This window comes from Epinephelus fuscoguttatus, linkage group LG10 (genome assembly GCF_011397635.1).
Source record: "Epinephelus fuscoguttatus linkage group LG10, E.fuscoguttatus.final_Chr_v1".
In the NCBI taxonomy this organism is placed as follows: Eukaryota; Metazoa; Chordata; class Actinopteri; order Perciformes; family Serranidae; genus Epinephelus; species Epinephelus fuscoguttatus.
Window position 1 is genome coordinate 42274063 of NC_064761.1, and position 26150 is coordinate 42300212.

The 26150-nt window shown below is 42.4% G+C and overlaps 1 protein-coding gene across 1 annotated transcript; it reads right to left on the bottom strand.

Annotated features, from left to right (window-relative positions):
• Positions 1-9522: 9522 nt before the first annotated feature.
• oma1 (OMA1 zinc metallopeptidase) lies at positions 9523-24681 on the bottom strand. The gene is made up of 8 exons (XM_049588191.1): positions 23872-24681; positions 21829-22057; positions 21412-21585; positions 21139-21246; positions 18259-18387; positions 17988-18062; positions 15632-15781; positions 9523-11627 (listed from the first exon to the last, which is right to left on the bottom strand). Exons 1-8 carry the CDS (start codon positions 24237-24239, stop codon positions 11277-11279), a joined length of 1584 nt encoding a protein of 527 aa, XP_049444148.1. The 5' UTR covers positions 24240-24681; the 3' UTR covers positions 9523-11276.
• Between the last annotated feature and the right edge of the window lie 1469 nt (positions 24682-26150).

Consider the following 26150-nt stretch of genomic DNA (forward strand, 5'->3'; position numbering starts at 1 on the left):
TGCACCTGCCGAAAGGCTCAATAGCTGGCGCACTATCATAGAACATGGGGATGACTGATTCACCTGCTGAGGTGTCCACAGTCAGCCTTGGATCAAATATAATTGAGAGGAAAATTAAAGATATGGGTGAGAATAGGTCCTCAAAAGAAGACTTTAAACAAGTGCTTCGTATATGAAAACATTCTATTGTGTATTCATCCATCCAAGCGCACCCAAAAAGCACCTGAGCTGACACCATCCCTTTGTTTCTGCTGTAACCCTTCATCGTCACAGCTCTAGTTACATCTCACATGTGTAAAACCCCACAGAGAGCATGTCCTAGCTTTCATTTAACAGCCTTGTACTAATATAGGAAGAAGCCCTTTCTTTCAGACCAGGGCGAAGGCTATTTAGTATACGGTAGGCTGACCAAACGTCCTCTTTTGCCCGGACATGTCCACTTTTCACGACCTGTCCGGGGCGTCCGGGGGGGTTTTATAAACTGATGATAATGTCCGGTTTTCTGTGTGTGTTTAATCAAGGCGGGGGCGGGCAGCTGGAGGTCTGAGACTTCCAGCGAGGGGAGAGGTAGAAACAAACAGCCAATGTGTGTCTGTGTGTGTTGTGTTCAGATGTTGTCATGTAAATAACAGTGCCCAAGCAATGAACAGGACAGACAATAGGATTTTATTTATTTTTACACTACATTTTCACTGAAAGCTGACCGAATCCGACCCGAGCCCGAATACAATTTATAGCTACTGTACATTTTTGACCGAACCTGGCCGACCCGTCGGGTACCGTTGGGCTTGGATCGCCACACTCTAGTGTGTGTATGTGTCCCCTATAGGGGCCTATCTGAATTTCTGTCTTTGAGAGATATTATTTTGTAATATAACTGAATTTTCTATCCATACATATAAATTTTAAATATATTAAAATGATAAGGCATCTTTGAGTAAACTGCGAGTATCATTTAAGTAGGCTATGTCGTGGCCGGGCGAGTGTCCTCTTTTTTTGGAAATCAAAATATGGTCACCCTAGTATACAGTGCTTTCATGAGCTTTCGAGAGGCTTTGAAATCTGACATCTCAGGGTCAGCTGCTCAGTGAAAAATCTTTTTTTACTGCAGTCATAAAGCCATATATCAGTCATATATACATGAATGAAATCAAACCTTTTCATAAGCTAATTAAGAGGTCTGGATGATATCAGTGTTAAAGGTGTTCTTCTAAAGTGGAAGCCATCAAAACACACCTACTGTGCCTGCCAGCTGTACAGTGCTTTTGGTCTGAATGTCCAACCGGGTCTGTCACAGTTTGTTGAATTTAGCACAGGCAGTGTTTTGGTGTGAATCTTTCCCTCCATGTTGTCTTGTTGAATTCACAGGGATCACAGAGGAGTTGAGAGGAAGAATATAATGCACTGCTGCACTGACGGACGAAGAGAAGGATTAAAAAAAGGTTTGTGTTGGTTTCTGTCCTGTTTACACCAGTAGAACACATATCTTACCTCACAGCTGGCCAACATCATGTTCTAAAAGGGGTTAAAACCAAATGTAAAATACAATGCCTTTATAAGAGGCACGTGTTTCTCACAACATGTATTTAAATTCAAATTTTCGATGTCAGTTTTTATATTTTATTGTCATCACCGACCTTTAATCTGACTTTGTCACCACCTGTCCTTAAGTAAACCGTACCGTTGCATGCTGTTCATTTTCCTCATGGGACCATAAAAAGATACTTGTTCACTATCTTAATACGCTTACCCCGAGTTGTGACTTGATGTATGCACTCAAACACTGAAAGCTACCGGTGTCAAAGCAGCTGAGGAAGACTGATTTAAACCGTTTCATCTCATCTCATTTCCACATCCTCTAGTCCCCCTCTGCTTCTGCAATCTTCCTCCTCTCTTTCCCTTCATTAGATTGCACCCTCTCCTTGTTGAAAGACGGGGAAGAACGCTGGTTATTCAAATTCAAATCAACACTGACAGAGAAGCAGATGTAAAAAGAGAGAGAGGGGTAAAGAGAGCTACAAAGCTTGTACCTGACGTTGTTAGTATTAATGTGATTCCACTGCGAGGGTTGGGGATCGATGCAGTCAGATGAGGGACTGTGTTAACATCCTAATCTCTAATAGCATCAGAGCAGCCAGACTATAAAAACCTCTACCAGTTCAACCATGAACACACACGCTCGCACGGGCACAGATCGAGATGATAAGACAGACGGGGAAGACACGAGGAGCCATTAGAGGAAGACCCGTATTGTGTGTTGAAAGAGAATACCCAGATAGCCTCGATGACCCCGTGCAAGACAGTTTCTTCACTCTGGTTCACACAACAGACAGAACAGATCCGAGGAAAACCACCGACCAAAGACCGTGTAAAAAATACCAGATTTATAAATCATTTTCAACTAGAAATTGGAGATCAATTTTCATTTTGGTTGTGTTCATTTTTTAGCTCTCTGTGATAGATATGTTAAGCTTCACCGAGCAAAGCATGGCTCTCTCAGGCCATTACTGTGTGTACGGTGACCAACGCAGACAACCCGGTCTCACTCCAGGTTGTCGAAATCCGGCACTTGGGCAGTGACTTACATCAGACACTGACGAAAAAGGCCGTCCTTTTACATCGGCAAGATAAGTGGCAGGTCAGCGTTATAGTTTACCGGCACTCAGCGGCATCAGGGGGAAATACAGTTGGACAAGAACAAGAGTTAAAGGAAATGGCCACTTTAGAATGAAAACACAGACAGTACTTACTGACCCTCATGCTGACAAGAAGTCCAGTGTAGTTTTTTAATCTACAAAACTTGTTCAGGGTATCGGAGGATAACAGCTAGCCGGAATAACAGCTACACTTGAAGTGCACGGAAGGCACATTTTGAAAATGTAATAAAACTGCGCTAATGCATTTCAAAAACGTCAGAATGGCTTGTCTGTCGTAATCCAAGTGCCCTGAAGCTGCGGCATGCAAAACTGACTTGAAAAGATGTCATTTACTCCACCTTTATAGCATCATTTCTCACCGTGGTCGATTAGTCTGCCCTGCAGGCGTGCTGCGTTTATATGGCAACTCGCGCAAGACTAGCTGATGGCTAGTGGTGGTGCTAGTTCTCATTTTTGAAATGCATTAGCGGAGTTTTATTACATTTTCAAAATGATTTTGGACGCGGGGTCCATGCACTTCAAGTGTAGCTGTTATTCCAGCTAGCTGTTATCCTCTGATACCCCCATTAGAGGTGGACAGAGGGTTTTTCACTGTTGTTCCTCACGGTCCTTCTGTGTGCTTCTTCCATCTCACCTGTTCTTTATTATTACTATCACTCTGTACTCAACAACATCGTGTGCATGGATCAAGGAATTATCTGGTATAATTAATCACAGCTACTGCAGGCTTACTTAATGGTCCTTTGACTACACTTCATGCCTGGTTTTATTTATTTTTATTTTAGTCAATAGTTTTATCCAACTTTATTTCATACTTTATTTTTTTTAATCTCTTTTTAATTAAAAAAAAAATCATATTTATTTATTTTATGTGCGTGTGACCATATCCAGCATGGGGTTTTGGGAGGGGGATGGGTGGTGGGTTTCCAATTCTTTGTTTTCTGGTTGTTTTTTTTCTGCCACAGACACTTTATTAGACTCTGTACTGCTGTATTGACTTGTTCATGTCTGCAGAAAAGTCAATAAAAAGATTTGGAGAAAAAACAACAGACCTTGTTGTGAGCAGTTTCATGGAGGAACTATTTCCTACTACACCCATCAATCATATCACCATGCAGGAAGAAGCAGGTATCTACTGCTAACTCACCTTGCACCACTGAGCTAGCTAACGTTACAGCTCAGCCGAGGAGGACGCCATTAATGTTTACATCTTGCGCTGTCACATGCAGGAGCCTCTTGTCCATGAGTCGATGCACGCTCCCCGCTGTTGGCAGGAAGAAATCAGTTCCTATATTAAAGTGGTAGGTGGACTGTCTTGGGTAACCGGGTCATGATTTCTGGGAAGAGACAGAAGTGTTTAAATGTATTTTGTTGCCACTTGGAGCGCCAGAAGCCGAGTGCCATCTATTTCTACTATATTGTAGAGGGGGCAGACATCTCTACAAAAGACATTTCCAACACTCTGCAACTCATATCAAAACAATCTAGACTGACAGAGAGCACTATAGGTAAAAGGAAAGATGTATTTTTGATTTCGGGGTGAACTCTCCCTTTAAAGCTGCACTATGCAGGGTTTTAAGGTAGAAAAAAGGACAGCGATCAGCTTACTTAGATCCCACTATAGACTGCACCAGAGAAGAACAACCCCAGCCTTTCTGAGCGCCCCAGTTTTGCCCTATTTGCTAAAAATACATTTTTTGGCAGGTTTGTTCAGCGGGGAATCTTCTCAGTGTACAGGAAGTGACAAATTGAAACTTAGGAACAAAAGATTAAATTGTTACTCACAGAAAAACACGGACCCAACAGTGAGAGATGAAAATTTAGGACAGCCATTTGTCAGTTGTATCAAAAAACAAAGAATTAAGATTTTACGTTTACACTCATCGTACTAAATAATTAAATAATAATACATTATATTTATAGGCGCCTTTCATGACACTCAAGGTCACCTTAGAGGCAAAGATAGAGAAAATAACAGCAGATTAAAAAAGTCAATGAGATAAGATAAAGTAACATAAAAAAAATAATAAAATAATAATAATAAAATAAAATAATACAACAAATATTAAGCAAAGCAAGTCAGTAAATAAAATTCTGTGTATATAGTGGATGTGTGCGGCTAGATGGATGGGAGTCGTACTGAATAGGCTATTTGAAAGAGATGAGTTTTGAGGCGGGGTTTGAAAGTGAAGAGAGAGTTGATGCTTCGAATGTCCACTGGGAGGGAGTTTCAGAGGCGGGGGGCAGAGCGGCTGGAGGCTCCAGACGTCACGGTGGTCAGGCGGGCTGTCGGGACAGTGAGGTGGACAGAGGAGGAAGACCTGAGAGTGTGGATGTGCAAGAGTTTGGTACATGACAATGAACTAAGGTTTAAAGGTATACTATGCACGTACTGTCAGTTACTGTATCTCCAGTGAAAATGACAGCTAACCCCAGATTCACTCTCGTTCACTGTATTTGTTTTTTCAGCGCTGTGTCCGCAATTTTCATAGCTTCCTCCTTTTAAAAGATATTTTTGGGGGCATTTTTAGCTTTTAATTGATAGGACAGACAAGTGTGAAGGGGGGGAGAGAAGGAGGGAGTGATATGCATCAAAGGGCCACAGGCTGGAGTCAAACCCGGGCCGCTGCTGCAACAGCCTTGTACATGGGGCGCCTGCTCTACCACTAAGCCACGACGCCCTGTAGCTTCCTCTTAAATGCGTGACGCTTATGGTCTGGCACCTGGTTGTTACCTTTTTGTAAAGTCCCAGTCTCACCTGAGCGCTGGATTGTCTTGGAACATAGCAAAATAAGAGGAGAACAAGAAAATACAGGTGAAGGGCAGAGTCTATGCAGATAAATTCACTGCCACAAACTTCTACTGTGCCATAAGTGACGATCGAGAGGGATTTCTCTGTATGAGTCTAAACATTGTTTCTGAAAGACAATCCTGCATGGTGTACCTTTAACTGCAGCTCAGGCTACTTCTGTCCAATGCCACATCAGCTGAAAGAGTTTTTCCATTGTCCTCTGGCCTGTATGAAAAGCTTTTTGCTAATCAAAGTTAGACAAAAAGCAATCTTTATTTTTCCACGGGCCCCATTGCTTCAAAACATTCCAAATCTAATTTTACTCATTAGTAAGCCTCTGGAGTGCTTCCGTCTCATCCTGCAGACACAACCTCTGAGACTTGCATGTGTGCATGTGTGAGACAGCGTCTTTAATTACCCAGGTAACACAGCCAGATGCTCCATCACTCTGGCAATGGCAGTGATTAAAAGCAGTAAAATATTCATTTCAATCAGACACCCACATGCCACATGTATAATTAATGCACAGCGGAAGGACACAGCAACTTTTACCACAACCACACACACATTTCCATCACCATATTCCCTCTACACGCCGCAGCCAGCTGCTGCATGTGTGTAGATGTGTGTGTGTGTCGGGGTGGATCCAAGAAATGGAACTGCGGATGAGCCACTTCGAGCAACACTCCACAGGGAGGTCAGAGGGCAGCCAGACTGCATTCTGGGACATCATTCAGCCACCTACACAGCAGATGTGTTGGGTTGCTCTCGCACTGCCCTGACTCTCTCTGGGATTGTTTTTGTTGGGGGAAACAGCATCTTGAGTTTGCTGTCTAGCGTGCATTCAGCTTTCTCTGTTGTGGGTGTGCTACCTTTTCTTCTCCTTCTTCTACTTTTCAACGCTGCTCTGCTTGTCAATATCTTGAAATACCTGCGAGCGGTTTTGTCAGAGGTCTCAGAAGCAGTCTGATGTCTCTAGTGGGCGGAAAAATATACAAACACAAAACAATCTGAGACTTGAGGTGCATTTACAGACATAAAGTAGACACCTGATTCCTAGCTCACTTCGTGGAACAGATCTCATGCGCCCAAGGCTATGCATGCGAACACAGAGAACCCACATGGAATGGAAGGACTTTCCCATCCAGTACTTTTATTAAAATATGTTAAAAATCAAATGTTTGATTTAAATGTAAATAACACCAAGAAGATGCTCTTTTTCACACACCTGAAATAAATCTTTTTCTGTCAACCCCCATGGTTCCACTTTGTCTACTTTCTATTTCTGTCCTTTCAATCCCTCTGACTGCTGTCTCTTTGTTTTCCTTGATTAAGCCCTCTGTTGCAGTATTGTTTAGACTCCAGCAGTAGGCTACAATTACTCAGCGCAGTGTGTGTGTATTGTATCACGCTCATTACAATTACCTCTGGGTGTGAGTGTGTCATCTGTTGCCTGCTCATGTTCCAATTTCTCTCTGAGTGGTGAGGGAGCTGCATCCAGATGCTTCAGCGTGCATACACAACAATGTGACCAGGAAGTGGGAAGTCTCCATTAAAATGAATGAAAACTGTGGATCCAAATATCCTTAAAAAAAAGGTTGAATCTGTGTGACCAGGAAGAGCAACACATTAAGTCATCTCAGCTTTAGTTTCCGCTTGTCTCCTGCAGCAGGAAGCACGGAGGTCCATGCTCAAAAGGAAACTTTACACAGAGATATCACAAGATTGATCTCGTATTCAAGATGCAAGAACTTGTAACAGTTGGCAGGCATTACAAAAGCACTGCGGTGAAGCTGACTGATGGGAATTCTGGTAGCTTTCATTTGATTACGACTGGCTTGGTGTAATCTCATCTACAAGATTTCCAAACTGTACGTCTGTGTGATCAGCTGTGAGAGGCCAGCGAGGAGTTTCCCCAGGAGCCCGGCATCAATAAGTAACTGCTACTACTGTTTCAACCACACACACGCACACGTATGAACACTTCACAGGACTCAGTCTACATCTCCTCTTATCTTTTCCTCACTGTGTGACTGGTTGGTGTGAGAAAGGGAGAGCTTTGATTCCTTTTACTCTTACACACATTCAAACCAGGGGCACAGCGTCAGGAGAGTCAAACTCGGCAAATGTTTGGGGTCCTTCCCTAAACATTTGGCACAAAGGGGCCCCTAATGTCCACTCATATTGGAACATTTTGCAGTGACAGTTCAGGCAGGACACGGTGTCAAGCTCAGCTCACATCCCAGCTACATCAGCTGATCTCCAACAACCCAATCAACTGATGGAGCAGCTGATTAATGGAAGGGAGTCAGCTGATAGATCACATGATTCCTTTCTATGCAACCAATTGGCAAATCTCATTCAGCGCCCTGTTTAAACTGCTCTGGCCTGCCTACTGTTGCTGCTTCCTCTGCAAGCTGCTTTGCAACCTGCCTCCACCCCAGCTCCTCCTTTTCATGCTGTGTCTGACTTATCAATGTCATTTCTGTTTGTTACTGATGCTGCGCTGTTCTGTTCCCGGGGGGTCTTTGCTGCTGCTCTCCCTGCCTCAGGCTTTCCATGTAGGCGCATGGAAGGGCAGAGAGGTTTGCTCTCTCTGCTTCAGGCTTTCTGTGTAGGCCTGAGGAAAAGCAGAGAGGCCCCAGAACAGAGCCATACCACCAAATAATATACTGCAAATGGAAATAAAGGTTTATTTGACTTAAGTGGTTCTCACTGAATTATTGATTAATAGATTCAATTTGATTCTGAATATCTGAAACGGTTTCAATTGTCATTTTCTGCAGTATTGCTACAAGAACACCAGCTCTCTCTCTCATATTGTTAATGTTTACTACAGTCACTCTGCTGTTCTCCGCTACTAACCAAGAAGGGAAAAGTTGTCATTGTCGAGATATAGCCTTGTTATATTTCTTCATTCAATTATTATCCATAGCCATTTATCCCATTCAGGGTCACGGGGGGTTTGGAGCTTACCCAGGTGACACTGGGTGAGAGGCAGGGTTCACCCTGGACAGGTCGCCAGACTATCACAGGGCTGACACATAGAGACAGACAACCATTCACACTCACATTCACACCTACAATTTAGAGTCACCAATTAACCTAACCTGCCAACCTGCTGTCTGTAGACTGTGGGAGGAAGCTGCAGGGCACAGAGAAAACCAACGCTGAGAACATGCAAGGTCAAGGTCAAGGTCAAATTTATTTATATAGCATATTTAAAAGCAACCAGACCAAAGTTCTTCACAAGCATAAAAGAATCTAACAAAATACAGAAACACAGGGCAAACGAACAAAAACAAAATGTGGAGTCAAGATGTCACCTCAGAGCTCTGACAGGTGTGTGGATGTGTAAAAGCTCACATAAATAAGGAGGTGCCGTGCCATTTAAAATCTTAAAAACAAGCAATAAAATCTTAAAATCAAACTCCAAACTCCGTACAGAAGAACCCCAGCTAGAGTGCAGGTTTGAACCCTTCCACTCTTGCTGCAAGGCAACAGTGCTGCATCATTGAGCACGTTTACATGCGCACAATAATCAGATAACTGGGAATAATCAGGTAATGGTAATAATCCAATTTGACGCGTTTACATGCACTTCAATAATGTGATAATCAGAAAAACCTGGTTTACATGATTCAGTCCTTCAGTTGGATTTCTCCCCAAGTACATGACATAAAACTCAAACTTCCTGTTACAGTAGGTACTCATATCCTTGAAAAACCTTGAAAAGTACGCAAGTCATATATTTGCAGAATAAAGCACTCATCATGCTGACAGCTTATATTCTTACAGTACTGTTTGTTTTTATCATTAACAAATACATGTGAGAGCATTCTAATGTGTAGTTTATCAATGTGGAGCCAATTTTACATACTTTGGGTAGATTCGGAGTAAAAGTACTGCAAAGTGTAATATACAAGTGTATTGTATGTAAACTTGTCACACAAAGTGCATAACATATAAGTAAGATAAAATAAAAGTGACAATTTAAACACTGAGAATATAAAAATATATTATTTTATGTAAAATATTTATCTGAAAGTAAACAAAACCTGTCAGATTAATGTAGTGGAGTGGGAGTATAAAATAGCAAAACCCAAAAGAAACCAGATTAAAGGGTATACATGCACCGAATAATCTGACTACTGGGGAAAAAGCTAGATGAGTTTATCTGATTTCTCATAATCAGATAATGGCTTTTATCTGATAAAGCCTATCGGATTATGCTGTTTACATGACCACTTGAATAATCAGGTAACTCCAGAAATCAGATAATGATCGGTTTATTAGTGTGCATGTAAACGCGCTCACTGTGCCAACCCTATTTTATAATAGTAGTTTGATTTGTATGCCCTCAGTGTCAATTTTGACATTGGTTTTGGTATTGAATATTGATACAGTGCAAAGAATTATTGCCGTTTTCACCCAGTATCGTGACAACACTAGTAAATATTACATTGTGTTTCCATAATCCTCATTTCTACTGTATATAAATAAATGTCTATCTTTGATTTACTTGGATTTCAGGGGATCTTGCAGTGGAGAGAAAAAAAGCCCAAATAACATTTATTTTCTTCTATTTATTTTTTTGCTCGCCACTTGTAAACAGAGCACGTTCCTGCTGAGTTATTGATATGCAAAAGCCAATATTCCCTCGGCTTTTCAATGCTCTTTTTTGTGCAAACCCTATCACCGGCCACTTATTCTAATAGATTCTAATATAGACCTTCCCTGCTTGCAGTAAAACAAAGCTTCCACAGCACATGTAAGGAGTGTGGTCCGGTGTATTGTATTGTATACAGACCCTGAACCTAAAATGTGTGACACAAATAAAATAATCTATCCCATATGAAAACACAGTAGTACTTTTTTGATTTCACAGTTTAACCAAGTGTGCTACTTTGTTTCAGCACACGCAGAAAAGATTACCGAGATATGAACCATAACTGCCCTCCTCTCTACATTGTGCGACTGCTCCCGCAGGCTGTTGTTGTAAATAAGAATGTTTTCTAAGTCAACTTGCCTTGTTAAATAAGATTTTACAAAATCCCATGAAAGATTTCTCAAAGCTTGACGGTGGATATTGGCATTCCAGCGTAGAAGGCTGTGTTTTAAAACCTGCAAACAACCCGGCATAAATTTACACCATTAAGTCCCTCGGGGTGGAGAATGCATAAAGTGCTGTGTGTGTGGCATGAGAATGCAGTAGTCATAATTAGAATGTAGATGTCCTCGGCCTGCCATGGACGAAGCCGCCGACATGCACACGCAAAGTGCTTACTCTCGTCTGTTGCCGTGTGTCGATGAATAATGCACATATTAATCCGGCGATGTATGGAAGCTTTGCTAAGATTCGTTCAGCACTTCCCTGTTCGAGGTTGTCTAATTAATGTGGCATCTTCGTAGCCACTAGGCATGAATAACATTCTCTGAAGCTCAGTCAGCAGGGTGTTGCAGTAGAGGGAAAGGTTAGGAGGGGCCTTGATTTTTTTTTTCTTTTTCTATTATTTTTTTTGCTGACTTTTTCCACCAATTTTCTCCAAAGCCACTTATTTTCACAGCACCACCCCCGGCTCCACCCTCTATTGTGCTGGCAACCACAAGTAGTGTGTAATGAAAAGAAAAGGACTGACCCTTGGTCTCTGTGCTGGTAGGTTTAAACCTTACTCCTCTGCCACCTGTGCACCCAGGGCCTCTGAAATTTAATAGACAATAAGCAGCAGTAAATAGTTTGATAAATATGCCAGCTGACCTATATATCAATCATTCACTCATCTAAAAAGCCAGTCTATGAAAAACTTTGTGAGGCTTTAACGCCCCTGTCAGCTGGTGTTCTGCACCACAGGCTGGGATCCTTCCTCCTCAGCAGGAGCAGGGACAGACGCTATAGGTAACTCTGAAGCCACAGATGGGACTGGGCCTTTAATTTCTTGATCCACCTTTGGGGAAGGAGGAGGGGCAGTTTCAGCGAGCAGAGCTGCAGGCAGTCCAGTGGAAAGTGAGGCCGGGCTGTGGGGCAGGTGGGGCAGGTGGGGCTTGTGTGCCCTTTCTGGCCCTCCTCTCCCCTGGTGCTTAGCGTTTTCCAGCAACACACGGACACTCTTGGAGAAGACTGCACGAGGGTCAGTGGGTGATAGAGCAGGGCAGACACAGCTCTCCCTCAGCTCCAGAGCCTGGACAGAGACAGAGTGAGGAACAGACATTAAGCTACACTCACAGCTAAATATATAGTGACTTACCGTAACTTCAGGCAAGAAGTTTGTTGATAATAAGTACAAAGATGGATTGATAAGCCTGATGAGAAATGCCTTTGTTTGTGTCGTGGTGAGTCATTTGTTGTTTTTGTTTGCAGTGTAGCAGAACAAGAAAGTTACTCGTTCTTTTTAATTTGTGATAGGTAGATAGGATATTTCATCAAAACGCTGCTGTGATCTGAAATGAATGCGACACGAAGAAGACGAGGAGAATGTGAAGGCCCAAAGAGAAACAAAGACAAACAAACACAACAAAGACACTGAGATCAACTGATGTGCAGAGCTGAAGACACAGAAACAAAACGGGACACCACAGAAATAATCAACAAGAGTCTGCACCCGCGCCACTGTGGCAGCTCTGTGAGGCTGCACTAAAGCACTGTGGTGTTAAGGCTAAATGCTAACACATCTGGGTTTAACACACTTGTTTTTAAACTATGGTACATGAACCAATGGTGGTACGAGGAGAAATTAACAAAATATTTACCAAAAATTGAAAAATAATTCAAATAATTATAAGGCTACCAAATTACTGCATTTTAAAAGAAAATCCTGAAACTAAAAGATCCCTGAAATATAATTCAAAATAGGTTTTACCTTCCCTGTAATATTTTTGTTTCAATATCACCTTGCTATGTAGTCCATAATTAGTTACGAGCTAAGCTGTGATGGCAAGTTAGTAAGCAGAGGTCAAATTAATGGTTCCATGGTTCCAAAATAAAACTACTTGGAAGAAAAGCACAGATCAGAAGGAGAATTTTTCAAGCAGCTGAGCTCAAAGTGCCAGTAGCTAATCAGTGGTAATGAAGTCTCCGTAGGCGATGATGAGGGGCTGAGCCTTACGGTGTATCAGAGCTACCCCTTTGTCCATATCTGGATAGGACAGGCCTACGCTACTATATTTAACGCTGGTCATAATGATGGTACTTGGAGAGCCTACAATTTACTACGGTGATATATGGTTTGATGTGTTAGCATGCTACCATTTGCTGATATGAACTCAACACCAACTACAGCTCAGGACGAGGGGCATTCCTATAGTTTCGCAGGTAGTCATAAACCAAAGTACTGGACAAACTGAACTTTTGACACCTTTTGATGGCGGCACTAGAGGGAAATTTAGGGGATCACCAAAGTCATGATTCATCCTCAGGGGAACATAAATATCTGTGTAAAATTCCATCTCAATCTGTCCGGTAGTTGTTGAGATACGGCTAGCACGGCTGATACAGCATAAAGTATTATACCATAGTCTGGGTGAATACTCTTTTCTGATTGGTCAGCAGGTATGCGTTAAAACCCTTTAATGCACACGTAGTTCATCCGCTAACCAGCCTGTAACCATAGCAACATTAACAAGCGCAGCTGTCAAACTGTCAACTGCCGAGGGAAAAAACCCCACTGCAGCTGTCAAACAACTTCCGAGGGAAAGAACAAACAGAAATGGCTGTTTTTAACATTTCTTTTAAGTAGCAGTTCGGTTGTTATCTGCTTTATTTGAAATAGAAGCTAGCTGTGTCTCTTATTTAATCTAATCAATTTAGCAAATGTCTATCATTGCCTGATGGCCTATCTGCACACTGGGTCACGACTCACTACTTGATCCGATCATTTTATAAACAATAACCACACTGTGGAATAATTTTGACCTAAATCAAGCTTAATTTTAATTTTTAATAGGCTACTTTTGGCTTTGTTGAAGCGACTGAGCCTCATCCCGTCCTACTGTGACTACTGTAACTGGCGTGGTTGTAAAAGGGACTAGTTTATTCCTTGTCATGACAATAGTAAGCTCTTGCTTCAAAAACTTTTGATTTTGAGTACAAAACTTTCACCAGAAGTTGTCGAATCCTTTTATTCCTATATTCTTGGCAAATGACCATGGTATAAGCGGGTTAATCCACTAGTAGGTGTGTTCCAAACGGTTTTAATGCACTTGGCGGAGGCAACTTCTTCGCCCCCACATTGTGCATTAAAACTGTTTGGAACACACCTACTAGTGGATTAACCCTTACTTATAACACTATGCAGCCTCTCTTCTTTAAAGGTTCCATACTTTAGAACGTCAAATTTACCTGTCTTTTTATTGTGAAGCAAGAATAGGTGCTGTGTAAATACTGGCAAAGTATCAGAATGCTCAACCCACAGAGAAAAACACAGCCTCTATTCAGAAACTGTGCCTTTAAACGAGCCATCGCGACTACTGTGAAGGTGTGATGTCACAACTACACTATATAGAGATAGAAACCGCTGCTACAATGCTGTTACAGTAGCGCCCTGGCTGCAATGACAGTACAGAGACACCAAGAGTGTGGACGTGGAACACCTGCAAACACTGACCAATCAGAGCAGACTGGGCTTTCGGGAGGAGGACTTAAAGACAGGCATTAAAACAGAGCGTTTCAGACAAGAGTGAACACAGGTATATTCAGTATGAGAGAAATAACATTTATTTAGAACATTAAAGCATGTAAATATGTTTTAGTAGAAGCCCAAAATACAAGTATGAACTTGAAAACAAGCTTAATATGGGATCTTTAAATCTGTCACATATAGGTAGGATGAGCAAAGCTGGTAGGAACCAACAACAAGCACTTCCCAGCAGTTAGAGACACTCTGTCTGTCTCACACACTCCCCCACACACATCAAACTCATTAATCTCTCACTTAGACTCACCTACAAGACTCATACATACATGCAATTGGCTTCCCACTCAACAGGCTCTCCCTCTCATGCCACCAGTGGACTTAATGCGCTTTGCTTAAGGATGATGAGCGCACTAGTGGAGGCGGAGTGCCCTCAGAAGAGTCGGGTTAAGTAGCTTGATGCTGTCACCTCTCGCAAGGTTAAAAACATCACATTATGCGCCACTTTCACCCGACTGAGCTCAGCTGTTAACTGGCTCGTATGTGCCGCCATGCTGGATCGAACAGTTTGGTGTGAGGAGGGTTTATATCAGAGTGTTTTCTCAGCGCACACACAGTGCAGGCCGATGAATCCCCAAACAACAGTCTTCATCACTTCACTGCCTGTGGCTGCAGCCTGGCCTCGACAACGGCTGCTGCTAGAGGTCAATCTACCACACAGGGATATGATATGTTGCACAGGCACAATTATAACACACTCACACATAGAACATGCACACACACACACACAACGACACAGGCACCTGATGGACAATTAGTGGTTTACCCATCTGTTCATCTTTCGTGCTCGGAGCATCTGACGGTGTACCAGCAGTCCAACTCATGCTCAAGGTTAAATTTACCTCTGCCTAATGCTTTGTACATCTCTCTCTCTCTCTCTGCCTCAGACACACACACAGACACACATGTCAGATGTAATGATTGTGGATGCTGACGCTTTCCATAGTAGTTGCTGTCTTAACTGCTTGTTGATTTCCTTCTAGCCTTAAGACACCATTGATTGTCTTGCCACAGTGCTGGCACAGTGTGTGAGCCTGTGAGATCGAGCTGCTACCGTGGGGCTGTTTCCTTTCAGGTCCTGAACTCAAAGCCTCAAAGACATTTAGCTAAGCAGGCATCCAGGCCCCTGTGTGGCAAAATGTTTTTCCTGTCTTCCTAAAACCTTGCATCTTTTCCTCTCCTCCCCGCATCTCTGCTTCCTCTCTGCCCTCCTCGCCACATGTCTGCAGGTGGATATACATCTCTCCAGACACTTCATTAGTTCCATTAAGACTCCTTCCAACAGCTCTGAAAGCTACACTGTTTCTCCTAAACAACAGACAGGTGTAGTGCTCTCTCCTCACACAGGGATCAAAGAGTCTTTTACTTAAGACAAACACATGAATCAGAGCAGCAGGAATGTGTTTACTTATATAATTGAGGTAAAAAGAAACTTAAGAGCTACTCATGCTGTTCTTTGAACTGAGCGGGGGAATCATTACTGTCTGTGTCTGTACCTGTGGTACGAGGCGGTCCAGCTGAGTGAATCTGTTCCTGTGCGACGGGTGTGTGGACAGCCACTCGGGGAAGTTGGGCTCTCCTGTCAGCTGGTCTCTGATTTCCATTTGCCGCCAGAATACGGGTCCTGCTCGCACATCTGCACACGCCTGGGAAGGACACACACACACACACACACACACACACACACAGACACACACATCGTGGCATCCCTCTGTCTTGTGCTGGGATGAAAATCCTTACTGACATATCAACTGAGTTTAGTTTGACAACAGTGCCCCCTAGTGTCCTGCAGACATATTACAAGATATGACAGCTACATTAGAGAACTATGATTTTGCAATGTGAAAACACTGATTACTAGGAGTAAGAGGGTTTTAAGCTATTCCTTAATCATGACCCCTAAAAGGCATCAATGGTCTTTAGTGATGCCATATTACATAAAAGGGTATAAAGTCAGGGAACTTAAAAACATGGTCAAAGTTGAAACACTAGTCCTTTGCATGGGTCACCCTCCAAAAATACTGGATCCTACATTGTGCATAATGCAACTCAATAGCATCTTTCATTGGACACCCCTTATTTAAACCCCACACTTCCAGGCTTTCTGTAAAAGCAATTAACTTGAAAGCCCAAGCCGAGATAACCCTGATGTCATCTGGCCAAGACACTAAAAGCAAGCCAAAACCAGGCAGAAAAATAGGCGAAATTTGGAAATATTTTTCAAACTTTGGAAATATCCTCCAGAGCCACAGAATATATTATACAACTGTTTTCTCTGGCTGTGTAGTACTCCTCGTGACAAGTAAGCTGAACTGAATGTGCAAACTCTGTAGTTTTTCTTTAAAAGGACAGTTGACTCCATAATCAAAAATTAGGGATGCACCGAATATTCGGTAACCAAATATATTCGGCCGAATATTGCAAAAAAACCCACACATTCGGTATTCGGTGGAATAAGTGAAAAGCAAGGCCGAATAATAGCGGCGTGTTTTGATAACGCAATCAAACAGCGTGCGGTGACAGACGGAGTAAAATGTCGGCAGTGTGGCGATATTTTACTCTGTCCGTCACCGCACTCGCATTTGCGACTAAAAATAGTTTTGTGTGAGCAAAATAAATCATTCAGCACGCTGTGTGAGTACAGATTTCAACCAGCAGCAGCAATACGGCGGCCATAGTGCTCCGCGGCTCAAGATAAGGCTTACCGGCGACGGAGAAGTCCGGCTCCAATAATGTCCTCTTCTTGGCGTCACGACTGCCCAAAAGTACCTGAACAGCCGAGCCGTGGCGGCACACAGTATGTGGCGTATCAGAGGAGAAACGAGCCGTTCACATTTCTCTCTTTGTGGCAGGTAACGGCTCACAAACCTCACCGCACTTTAGGGACTGTTCTTTACTTATGAAGGGACTTGTCAGGGGAGGAGGGTGGCTGGTTGATTTTTATTTTATTTATTTATTTTATTTTGATCCCCCCTATGTTAATCACTGATTGATGCTGTTTTTGAAGTATGAATAAGTCAATAAGTAATTTATTCCATGGAAATATCATTGATGTATTATAGAAAAGTGATTTATCTTTTTATAAATGACAAAAGGCACATCTGCCTCATTTTTGCTGTGGTATCCTGATACTACTCAGAACCATGATATTTTCACTGGTATCGTACCGTGGGTCCCAATTTTGGTACCGTGACAACACTAATCTGGAGGGGGTTCATCTGCAAAAACTAATGAACAACTAAACAATGATATTTGGCCAAGCGTTTGATTTTATTCGGCTTTGGCTTCATAGCGATGTCTGTCTGTTACTAAAGATAATCCACAGACCTTGTTGTAAGCAGTTTCATCTAGGAACTATTTTCTTTCTACCGAACTACACCCAACAACTGTATCACTGGGCAGGAGGAAGCGTGCATCTACTCACTGACAAAACGTTAGCTAACTCTGTTGTGCTAGGTGAGTTAGCAGTAGATGCACGCTTCCTTCTGTGCAGTGATGTGGCGGTGGGTGAAATTCGGTAGACAGAAAATAGTTCCCACATGAGACTGCTCACAACAAGGTCTGTGGATTATCTTGAGTAACCGGGTCATGATTTCTGTAAAGAGACATTGCTGTTGCGTTTTTCAAATGTTATTTTTTTGGAGCTCTGAGTACCACAAGCCGAGTGCCATCTAGTTCAATTATATTACAAAGAGGCAAAACATCTGAATGGCTGATGCCGCAAACACTTGGCACTCACACCAAAACAGTCTATACTGACAAATAGCTCCACAGGGAAGAGGAAACGTATGTTTTTTTTAATTTTGGGGTGAACTGTCCCTTTAAGTAAGAACAAATTAGAGATGATGATACCTTAGCAGCCAACTGCAATCCCACGTGATCGGCCTCTGCCTCCAGTTTCCTGCTGAAGGGACGGCTGAACATCAACTGAGGGAGAGACAAATGGTGTCTTGATACTTACTTCCCTTATTAAAGTCCAAGTATATTTCAGTGCTTGTCAGACAGACTTGAGGAGGTGTTGCATTGTCAGTGAACACTGTGTGCAAAGTGTGAATAATCACATTTTTCCTCAGGAAACTGTGTTGTACAGTGTGTGTGGGCAACATTCTGGAATAGGTCTCACCTGGGAAAGCTTGTCCTGTACCCACTGTCCCAGCACAGCCAGACTGTCTCGAGGACACACAGCCCAGATGGCTGTCAGCAGAATAAGGGACAGGAGGTCTATGACATGAGACAGACTGGCCTGTTCTGCCTGGGGGAGGAGGGCAAAGGGACATGGGATGACAAGGAGGAGATGACAGAGGAGACAAAGAAGGAATGAAGAAAGTGAGGGATTGGGGTGGAAAAAAAAGAAGAGAGTGGGATAAGGAGAGAATAATAGAGGTAAAAAGTTTTGGGAGGTGAACAAGGCAGCTGGAACATATTGATTGTTCCCATCTATTTTAGTGGAACTTTAACGCTGTAACAGATTTAGAGGTTTTAACAGCCAATCCAATAGAGCACACCTACTGGGTAATACCAAGCCCATCGATGCTCATTCCCTTCATCTAATTAAAATCTCCTTCAAGCATTTCCTCCGAGGACGTTTAAAGTCTTGAAATACACACAACTTCATTAGACACTTTTTTAGAACAAGAAGAATGGGCTTTTGTAGCCAGAGTAAAAACAGCCATCTGTGGAGAATTAATAAAGCACGACAGTGCCCTAGGTCGACAGGACTTTGGTCGTCATAGCGCAGAGAGGATTAGTGAGTGTTCGGAGGTGATTGTCAGAGAGTCTTTATCACCGGCTGATGCAACAACACTGCAACCAGTGCCACTTCAGCCATTACTATACTGCTGCGATTGGGTGGGGGGGAGGGGGGGGGGGGGCTGATGATGAATAGTCAGGAGATCTCGGTGTATAATGCACATACCTATAGGAGGTCCAACAAATACATATTTTAAAAGCTTGTGTGGGAGAAACCTGGAAGACTTCCAGCTATAACTTCTATTCTGTGTGCCAAGGGCTTCGAAATGACTTAACTTTGTTCTTGAACATTATTTGCACTTTAAGTGTCTTCAGTGACTCATCCTCATGCACAGCGAGGTCTGCTACCATCAACTAAGCCTCTCTAATGTCAGCACACTGCACACAGGTTTCTGTAAACTGCAGCATGTCATCCTCCACAGAGCTAAACAGGTTGCCAAGTTTTCTGCATCAAACTCAGCAGTGCTGTCTTTGTGTGTTGTGCAATTTAAATAGTTTGACTCAGGGCTGGGCAATACATCAACATTACATCAATGTCATGATATGAGACTAGATACCTTCTTGGATTTTGGATACTGTAACATAGTGAGTGTTGTCTTCTCCTGGTTTTAAAGGCTGCATTAAAACAAAGTGAGGTAATTTTTTGAACTTGTATTATTACCCTTTACCCACTTAGTCATAGTATCCACGTGACTGATAATTATTTATCAAAAATCTTATGGTGTAAATATTTTGTGAAAGCACCAACAGTCAACCCTACAATATCGTCTCAATATGGATAAATATAGTGATATTTGATTTTCTCCATATCACCCAGCCCTAGTTTGACTCCCTCATATAACTGCAGCTTGCACTGAATGAATTAAAGAATGAATGCAGACGATGAGAGAGTTCTTTCTGTGAATAAATATGGAATAATTTCCTCCCTATTCCATAGCTGCAATAACAACTTTGGCCTGTCACTATTGTTCCGTGAAGCAGTTGGAACAAAATGTCAACTAGTGGATTATTAATGTGTTTCAAGGTCATTATGGCAAATTCCTGAAATGATTTCATCTGTCAAAAAATAATGTCACTGACTCTAATGTCTAGTCAAAAAATTCACGTGATAATATGCAGTGTGGGCGCCCAGTAGCTCACCTGGTAGAGCGAGCACCTCTTGTACTAAAGTGTCCTTGCCGCAGTGGCCTGGGTTTGATTTCAATGTGTAGCCCTTTGCTGCATGTCATCCCCTATCTCTTCCCTTTCTCTCTTCAGCTGTCCTTTCAAATAAAGGCAAAAAAGCTAAAAAGAAATATTGTAAAAAAATAATAATAATAATAATAATAGTAATAATGATACGCAGCAGTGGGCGCAGTGCTGAAAATCTATATTTGAGTAAATGTGCAATAACTCCCATAAAAAAATGACTCAAGTAAAAGTGAAAATCACCATTAAAGAAACTCACCCCAGCAAAGATTTAAAAAGTAATGGGTTGTTAAATTACTCAAACTACATGCTACTTTCCATTTTAACGTTGTCCAGGGTGTGTGGGCCAGTGCAAAATAATAAAAGCATCTGTTAAATTTTTTAACAACTTAATAATACTAACCACTTTTTTTAAAGATTTTTTTTGGGGCATTTTTAGCCTTTATTTGATAGGACAGACAAGTGTGAAAGGGGGAGAGAGAGAGGGAGTGACATGCAGCAAAGGGCCACAGGCTGGAGTCAGACCCGGGCTGCTGCGGCAACAGCCTTGTACATGGAGCACCTGCTCTACCACTAAGCCGCCGATGCCCCAACACTAACCACTTTTAATGAGGATTAATAATTTTAAAAGCCCAACTGACTACTTGCTACTCTGTAAGTTAATGTCATTATCATAACATCAAAGATTAACATAAAAATGAACATACCTGTGGCTAACATTAGCTAGCTAACTACATTTCATCCACAGTCTGTGGCACTGGGGTTCAGTAAGCTTGCAGATGTTATGAGTTGTCTTTTTTGGATTTTGGTACAAAGAGTGTAGAGAGATTGTCGCTGGAATCTGCCCCTTGTTCTGTGTTTTACTTCATCGTCATCACATTGTGGTCAAAAGACAGGTGAAGCATAGATGTCAAATGTAATGAAGTAAAAAGTTTTTCACTTATGTGCGTTACTTGTAATGTGTTACTACCCACCCCTGATTATATGATGATACATGGTGATACAAGCAAGGGTAGAAACAGAAGCCACAGGAACAGTCACAGTCTGCAGAGCGTTGTGTACTTACAGAGTGACCCAGTAAAGCATGAGCCATCTCATGTCCCAAGACAAAGGTGAGCTGATGAACATCTGCCACAGCTTCCAGCATCCCAGTGAAAATGAACACTTTCCCGTTCTACATAAAGGAAACTACAAATCAAATCGGAACCATATGGTGTTTGAAGACATTCTTTCAATGTGTACAAAAAATCCTCACGTGATTTTAAGGATGCTATAATGTGATAATAGACATAAAAGACGAAGAGAGGTGTAAGTGTGCGTCTGTCTTTGTTTTACTGACCGGGAGGACAAAGGCATTGACGTTGGGACCTTCCACCACGTGGACGCTCCAGGTGACTTCAGACACTTCAGGGATGTCTTGGTTTCTTTGCGCCAGGTGCTGCACAACCCGCTCCACCACCTGGTGCCGGGGGTCAGTGACTGGAACCAACTGCTCTGCAAAGTCCTCCATGTACTGACACACACACACACACACACACACACACTTAAGCATTTTAGGAATAATTTCATTTGCGTAATTTCTCCTCATATTAAATTTTTCCCCCTTCATCCATTTACTAAATGACATTTTAATTGTCATCACCGTTTTCATTTCAATGAATCTTGTGTGAGCAAAAAGGATAGTTTGTAATCTTCTAAATCCCCTGTCCACACACACACACACACACACACACACTTGCTCCCGTCCTTCCCTCACCGCCGCTGAAGTCACAGCTGCCAGCTCCATGTAGTTCTCCCTGCTGAACACCAGGAGGCGGGTCCGTCCAGTCACCGGGGACTCATCCAGGTGGGTCAGGAGAAGGAGGACTACAATCACTATGGCAACGCATGCCCCCGCTGCCAGATGCCAGCGGCGCTGCCAGGCCCATTCGCGCATGAGCTCTCGGCGGTTGTCTGGTAGAGCCACCCACCACTTCCTTAAACTCCTGTGCATAAACGAAGGCCACGAGGTCTGTGATATCTCTTTATGTAGGTCACCTCACTCTATATGTATATGTTTCATGTCTATGGCTCACACAGCCTCATGCAGCACATCTGAAATCATATACTGCACTACAGTGGTGAAGACTGAAAAGAAAAGATAAACGTGCATGTCTGGGATTTATTAGAAAATGCTGTAAGACAAAGCAGAAGCAAAAGTTCTAGTACAAATGTAGGAATCCAGGCAGACCCACACACATCTCAAAGTAGGTCTGGCAGAAAAAATAGCATCATAACACACATAAAATATGTTCACAGCAACAGTCATTCTGTGTGTTTTCCCTGAGGAAACTGTCAAATATTAAAGTTGACAAAATAGACCAAGACCTTTTTTAAACAGTAACTAAACAAATCAACTCTCTGTATTACAGGAAGTTCTATTATGGGGGAAAATGTTTCTGATTCAGTTCTCCAACTCATATAGAACCAAATAAATTAACGGTGCCTCACTGATTCGTGTGATATTAAACCTTGTGTATGCCAAAGAATACTGATATAGTCAGTCTGCTTCAGTGATTAATTTTGATTTCAAATTAGTGTGATAAGTCACAGCAGATCAGACAAGACAGAACGAAACACAAAAGGCAAACAGCCAAGTTTGACACGACAGGTCAAAACATGCATCGTACACACAACACAAACACAACAAGAAAAAAAAGGGTGTGATCGAGCATGTGACCAACATACTGTAGATATGTTACGTTGATGTGCGTTGTGGAAAAATTATTCAATGTGAAAGTATCTAAAAATCACCACATATAATAATAATTGTACAATTATATGATTCATCCATGGTCAGGGTTTAAGCACTTTCAGCCTCAGAGTCCTTCACTGTCTGCATGCAGGCATGTGAGGACGCTCCAGAATATCTGAAGGCTAAGAAAGAGCAGGATGAAGACCTTGTAGTTGTCTAGACTCCAGTGTTATAGACACATCTGTGTGATGTGTGAAATACACTATAAAAGGCTGAGTCATTGTTCTGTTACTTTAAGTTTTTCTATATGGCTGTGTCCATGCATCTTCTCTCCTCTGAGAGCATATTCAACTGTCTGTGACTCATTGAGTTCCTTATATTATTCATCAAAATAAAGACTGATCAACAGCACAAGTTTTTTCCCACATCACTGTGGGATGTGTGTATTAGAGGAGTGGGCGGTCTGTTGTGTAGGGTTACAAGTGTGTAGTACATGTGAGTGTGACAGCAGTGGGGAGGAGCTGTTCAATAAAATAATTAATTAAACTATATAAATAACAAACAAACAAAAAACACAAAGGACAACTGAAATAAGGAGTATGTAAGACTAAAAATAAATAATTAAAAGTCTGTAGATATACACATATTACAGTAATGAAAGAGGGATTTTTTAACAGTTAATTAAAATGAGTTAATTAACAAAACGTGCTTTGTACTTTATTTGTTATAATTAAATAATACTGTGCCTTAAGGCATTGAACACATTTCTCTGTACATGTGTAAACAGAAAAAATGGATACAGCATATATCACCATATTTTTGTCTATCAACTTTTTAAATATGAATTATTAATACAAATTAAACCTGCTAGAATGATATTATACATTATTTTTTGGTCCACTAGACATTTTGCTGCTGGACAAATAAATGACTGAAGTGAGGTGAACAATCTGAATACTTGATCTGATTATTAGATGAAACAGATGTTGACAAAGTTTTCTTTTGGGGACATAATTTACAGCTGACAGAGGAGATTCCCACAAACAGCTCCAGTGTGTCTCCTACCTGCCCAGGATTATGGCCATGAGCTTCTGCAGAGGTTTGAGCACCAACCATATGAGAGGAGCAGGCAGGGCCCTCACAGGAGCTGAGGTGTGGAAGTGGTGTCCACACTGTGCCAGGACACGGGCGGAGTGCAGAGGTGAGGAGGTTTTGGTAGCAATCTGTAAACAAGCTGTCCTCCCATTGCTACAGAAGAGGAGAGGCGGTGCAGGTGGAGTAGCTCTAAAGTGTCTGTAACAGCTGATCTGTGAGGACGCCTTTTTCACAGGGTGTCCAGCAGCTTGTTTGCAAACTTGGACTTTTTGTGTCAGATGTGTGGAGAGAGAAAAGACGCGGTTGCTCCTTAAAAGATTTACGCAAAGGAAGATCATGGTGCCTGCTAGTAGAGAAACACTTCCTGATTCACTCTTGTATAGTTTCCTTGAGCTCTTTTGCACCTACTAACGTTACAAACACGCCGCCGCGTAATATCTGAGAGGGTCGCAGTTCCTCATCTTAATGTACAAATGACCGTCATAGCACATTAACGTAACTTTTTATAAAACTTCACCTCGTTAATTTCATACCGGTTAGCTCCTAACTGTCCGCAGCTCTCAATGTCACTGCTAACTTACCGATGGACGCTAACTCCGAGTAACCTTGGTTACCACGACTGCCCAACATCCGTACGAATAAAATGTCCGCGCCTGTCCCAAAAGTTTGTTTTATAAAACCTTAACACGTCGAGTTAATACATAGTTTCCTTGCGACGCGAGACGTCAGTACTCTTCATAACAGAATGAACGGAGCTGTGGTTGTTTGGGCTCCTGCCTCCATAATGATTCCCCCTAGAAACGACTCCGCGAGGAACGTTCCGGGAGGAAAGTTATCTCGCGATAGGTAAAAGTCAACGGTTGCGGGAAGCTAGTAGCTACGAATACCGGGACAATTAAAAAAAAAAAAATACACTATATACAGTTAGTATTTTCATTAAGAGAAACTGTGACTTCTTTCTGATATCCGCTTACATGCAGGAGACTAGTTTCAGATAAGTCCCAAAACAACAGCCTCTTAAAGGAGCAGTGTCTACGATTAAGGGGGATTTAGTGGCATCTACCGGTGAGGATTGCACATTGCAACCAGCTGAAACCTCCCAGTTAGAGTTCCTTCAAGGTTTAGGGTGCATCTCATTTCCACCCCTTCCCCCTTCCCTTTGGTTTTGCGCGTTCACGTGTCTCAACCCTCATTTGGAGTAAGGGCTAGGGCCAAGACTGAGGGCTACATAGCCCTTGAAACGAAGATTTTGGAGGACCACATTTGAAAGAGAGAGCTATGAGGAATTTCGCATCATCCACCACGTAACCATTGAACAGACGGCTGGCTGAACGATCTCCCAGAGAATCGCACATACGTATTTTCAGCATTTTAATATCATAATTACGGCACTCATGTTTCATGATACAATTAATACAATGTTCGAGCGGTTTTGCCGACGTTAACGTTTCCGTGTTCCTTCGTGTGTCACAACCTGAGACGACAGCATTTTTGTCACTTCTGCTGACGTAGCAGCCAGTTTGCAGGAAGGCATGATGACGCAAACGGTAATCGAGTGGTGTCCCATTTCTTAGGGGAACGTTTCTACCCCTAGCCTGCTCAACTCTGTATAGAGGGGCAAGGGGAAGACGCAGACGAAGGGGGAGGGGGAGGGGTAAGAATGAGAATTGGGACTCACCCTTAGTCTGGACTTGGCACCACCCTAAACACTCTCCAGAATTAAAATCTGTCTATCAAGGGGACTACTCCCGCCCTCTGAAAGTGTTGGAGGTGACAGCATGTCCAGATTGATACAGAGATTCATCTGCAGGATAGTCTTACCAGGCTAGTTTTTACTGGGAACCCAATCATCTGCAGGATGGTCTTACCAGGCTAGTTTTTACTGGGAACCCAATCATCTGCAGGATAGTCTTACCAGGCTAGTTTTTACTGGGAGCCCAGATATGTGCAGGATGGTTTTACCAGGCTAGTTTTTACTGGGAGCCCAATCAGCTGCAGGATAGTCTTACCAGGCTAGTTTTTACTGGGAGTCCAATCATCTGCAGGATGGTCTTACCAGGCTAGTTTTTACTGGGAGCCCAAACATCTGCAGGATGGTCTTACCAGGCTAGTTTTTACTGGGAGTCCAATCATCTGCAGGATAGTCTTACCAGGCTAGTTTTTACTGGGAGCCCAGATATGTGCAGGATAGTCTTACCAGGCTAGTTTTTACTGGGAGCCCAGATATGTGCAGGATGGTCTTACCAGGC

Bases quoted from the DNA above. Each gene is read 5' to 3' on its own strand.
- oma1 (XM_049588191.1), bottom strand. From the start codon at position 24,239: ATGATCTTCCTTTGCGTAAATCTTTTAAGGAGCAACCGCGTCTTTTCT. The intron at 22,058-23,871 runs GTAGGAGACACA...GTTTATGCACAG, and splicing joins ATGGCCATAATCCTGGGCAG to GAGTTTAAGGAAGTGGTGGG. The intron at 21,586-21,828 runs GTGAGGGAAGGA...TGTGTGTGTCAG, and splicing joins CAGCTGTGACTTCAGCGGCG to TACATGGAGGACTTTGCAGA.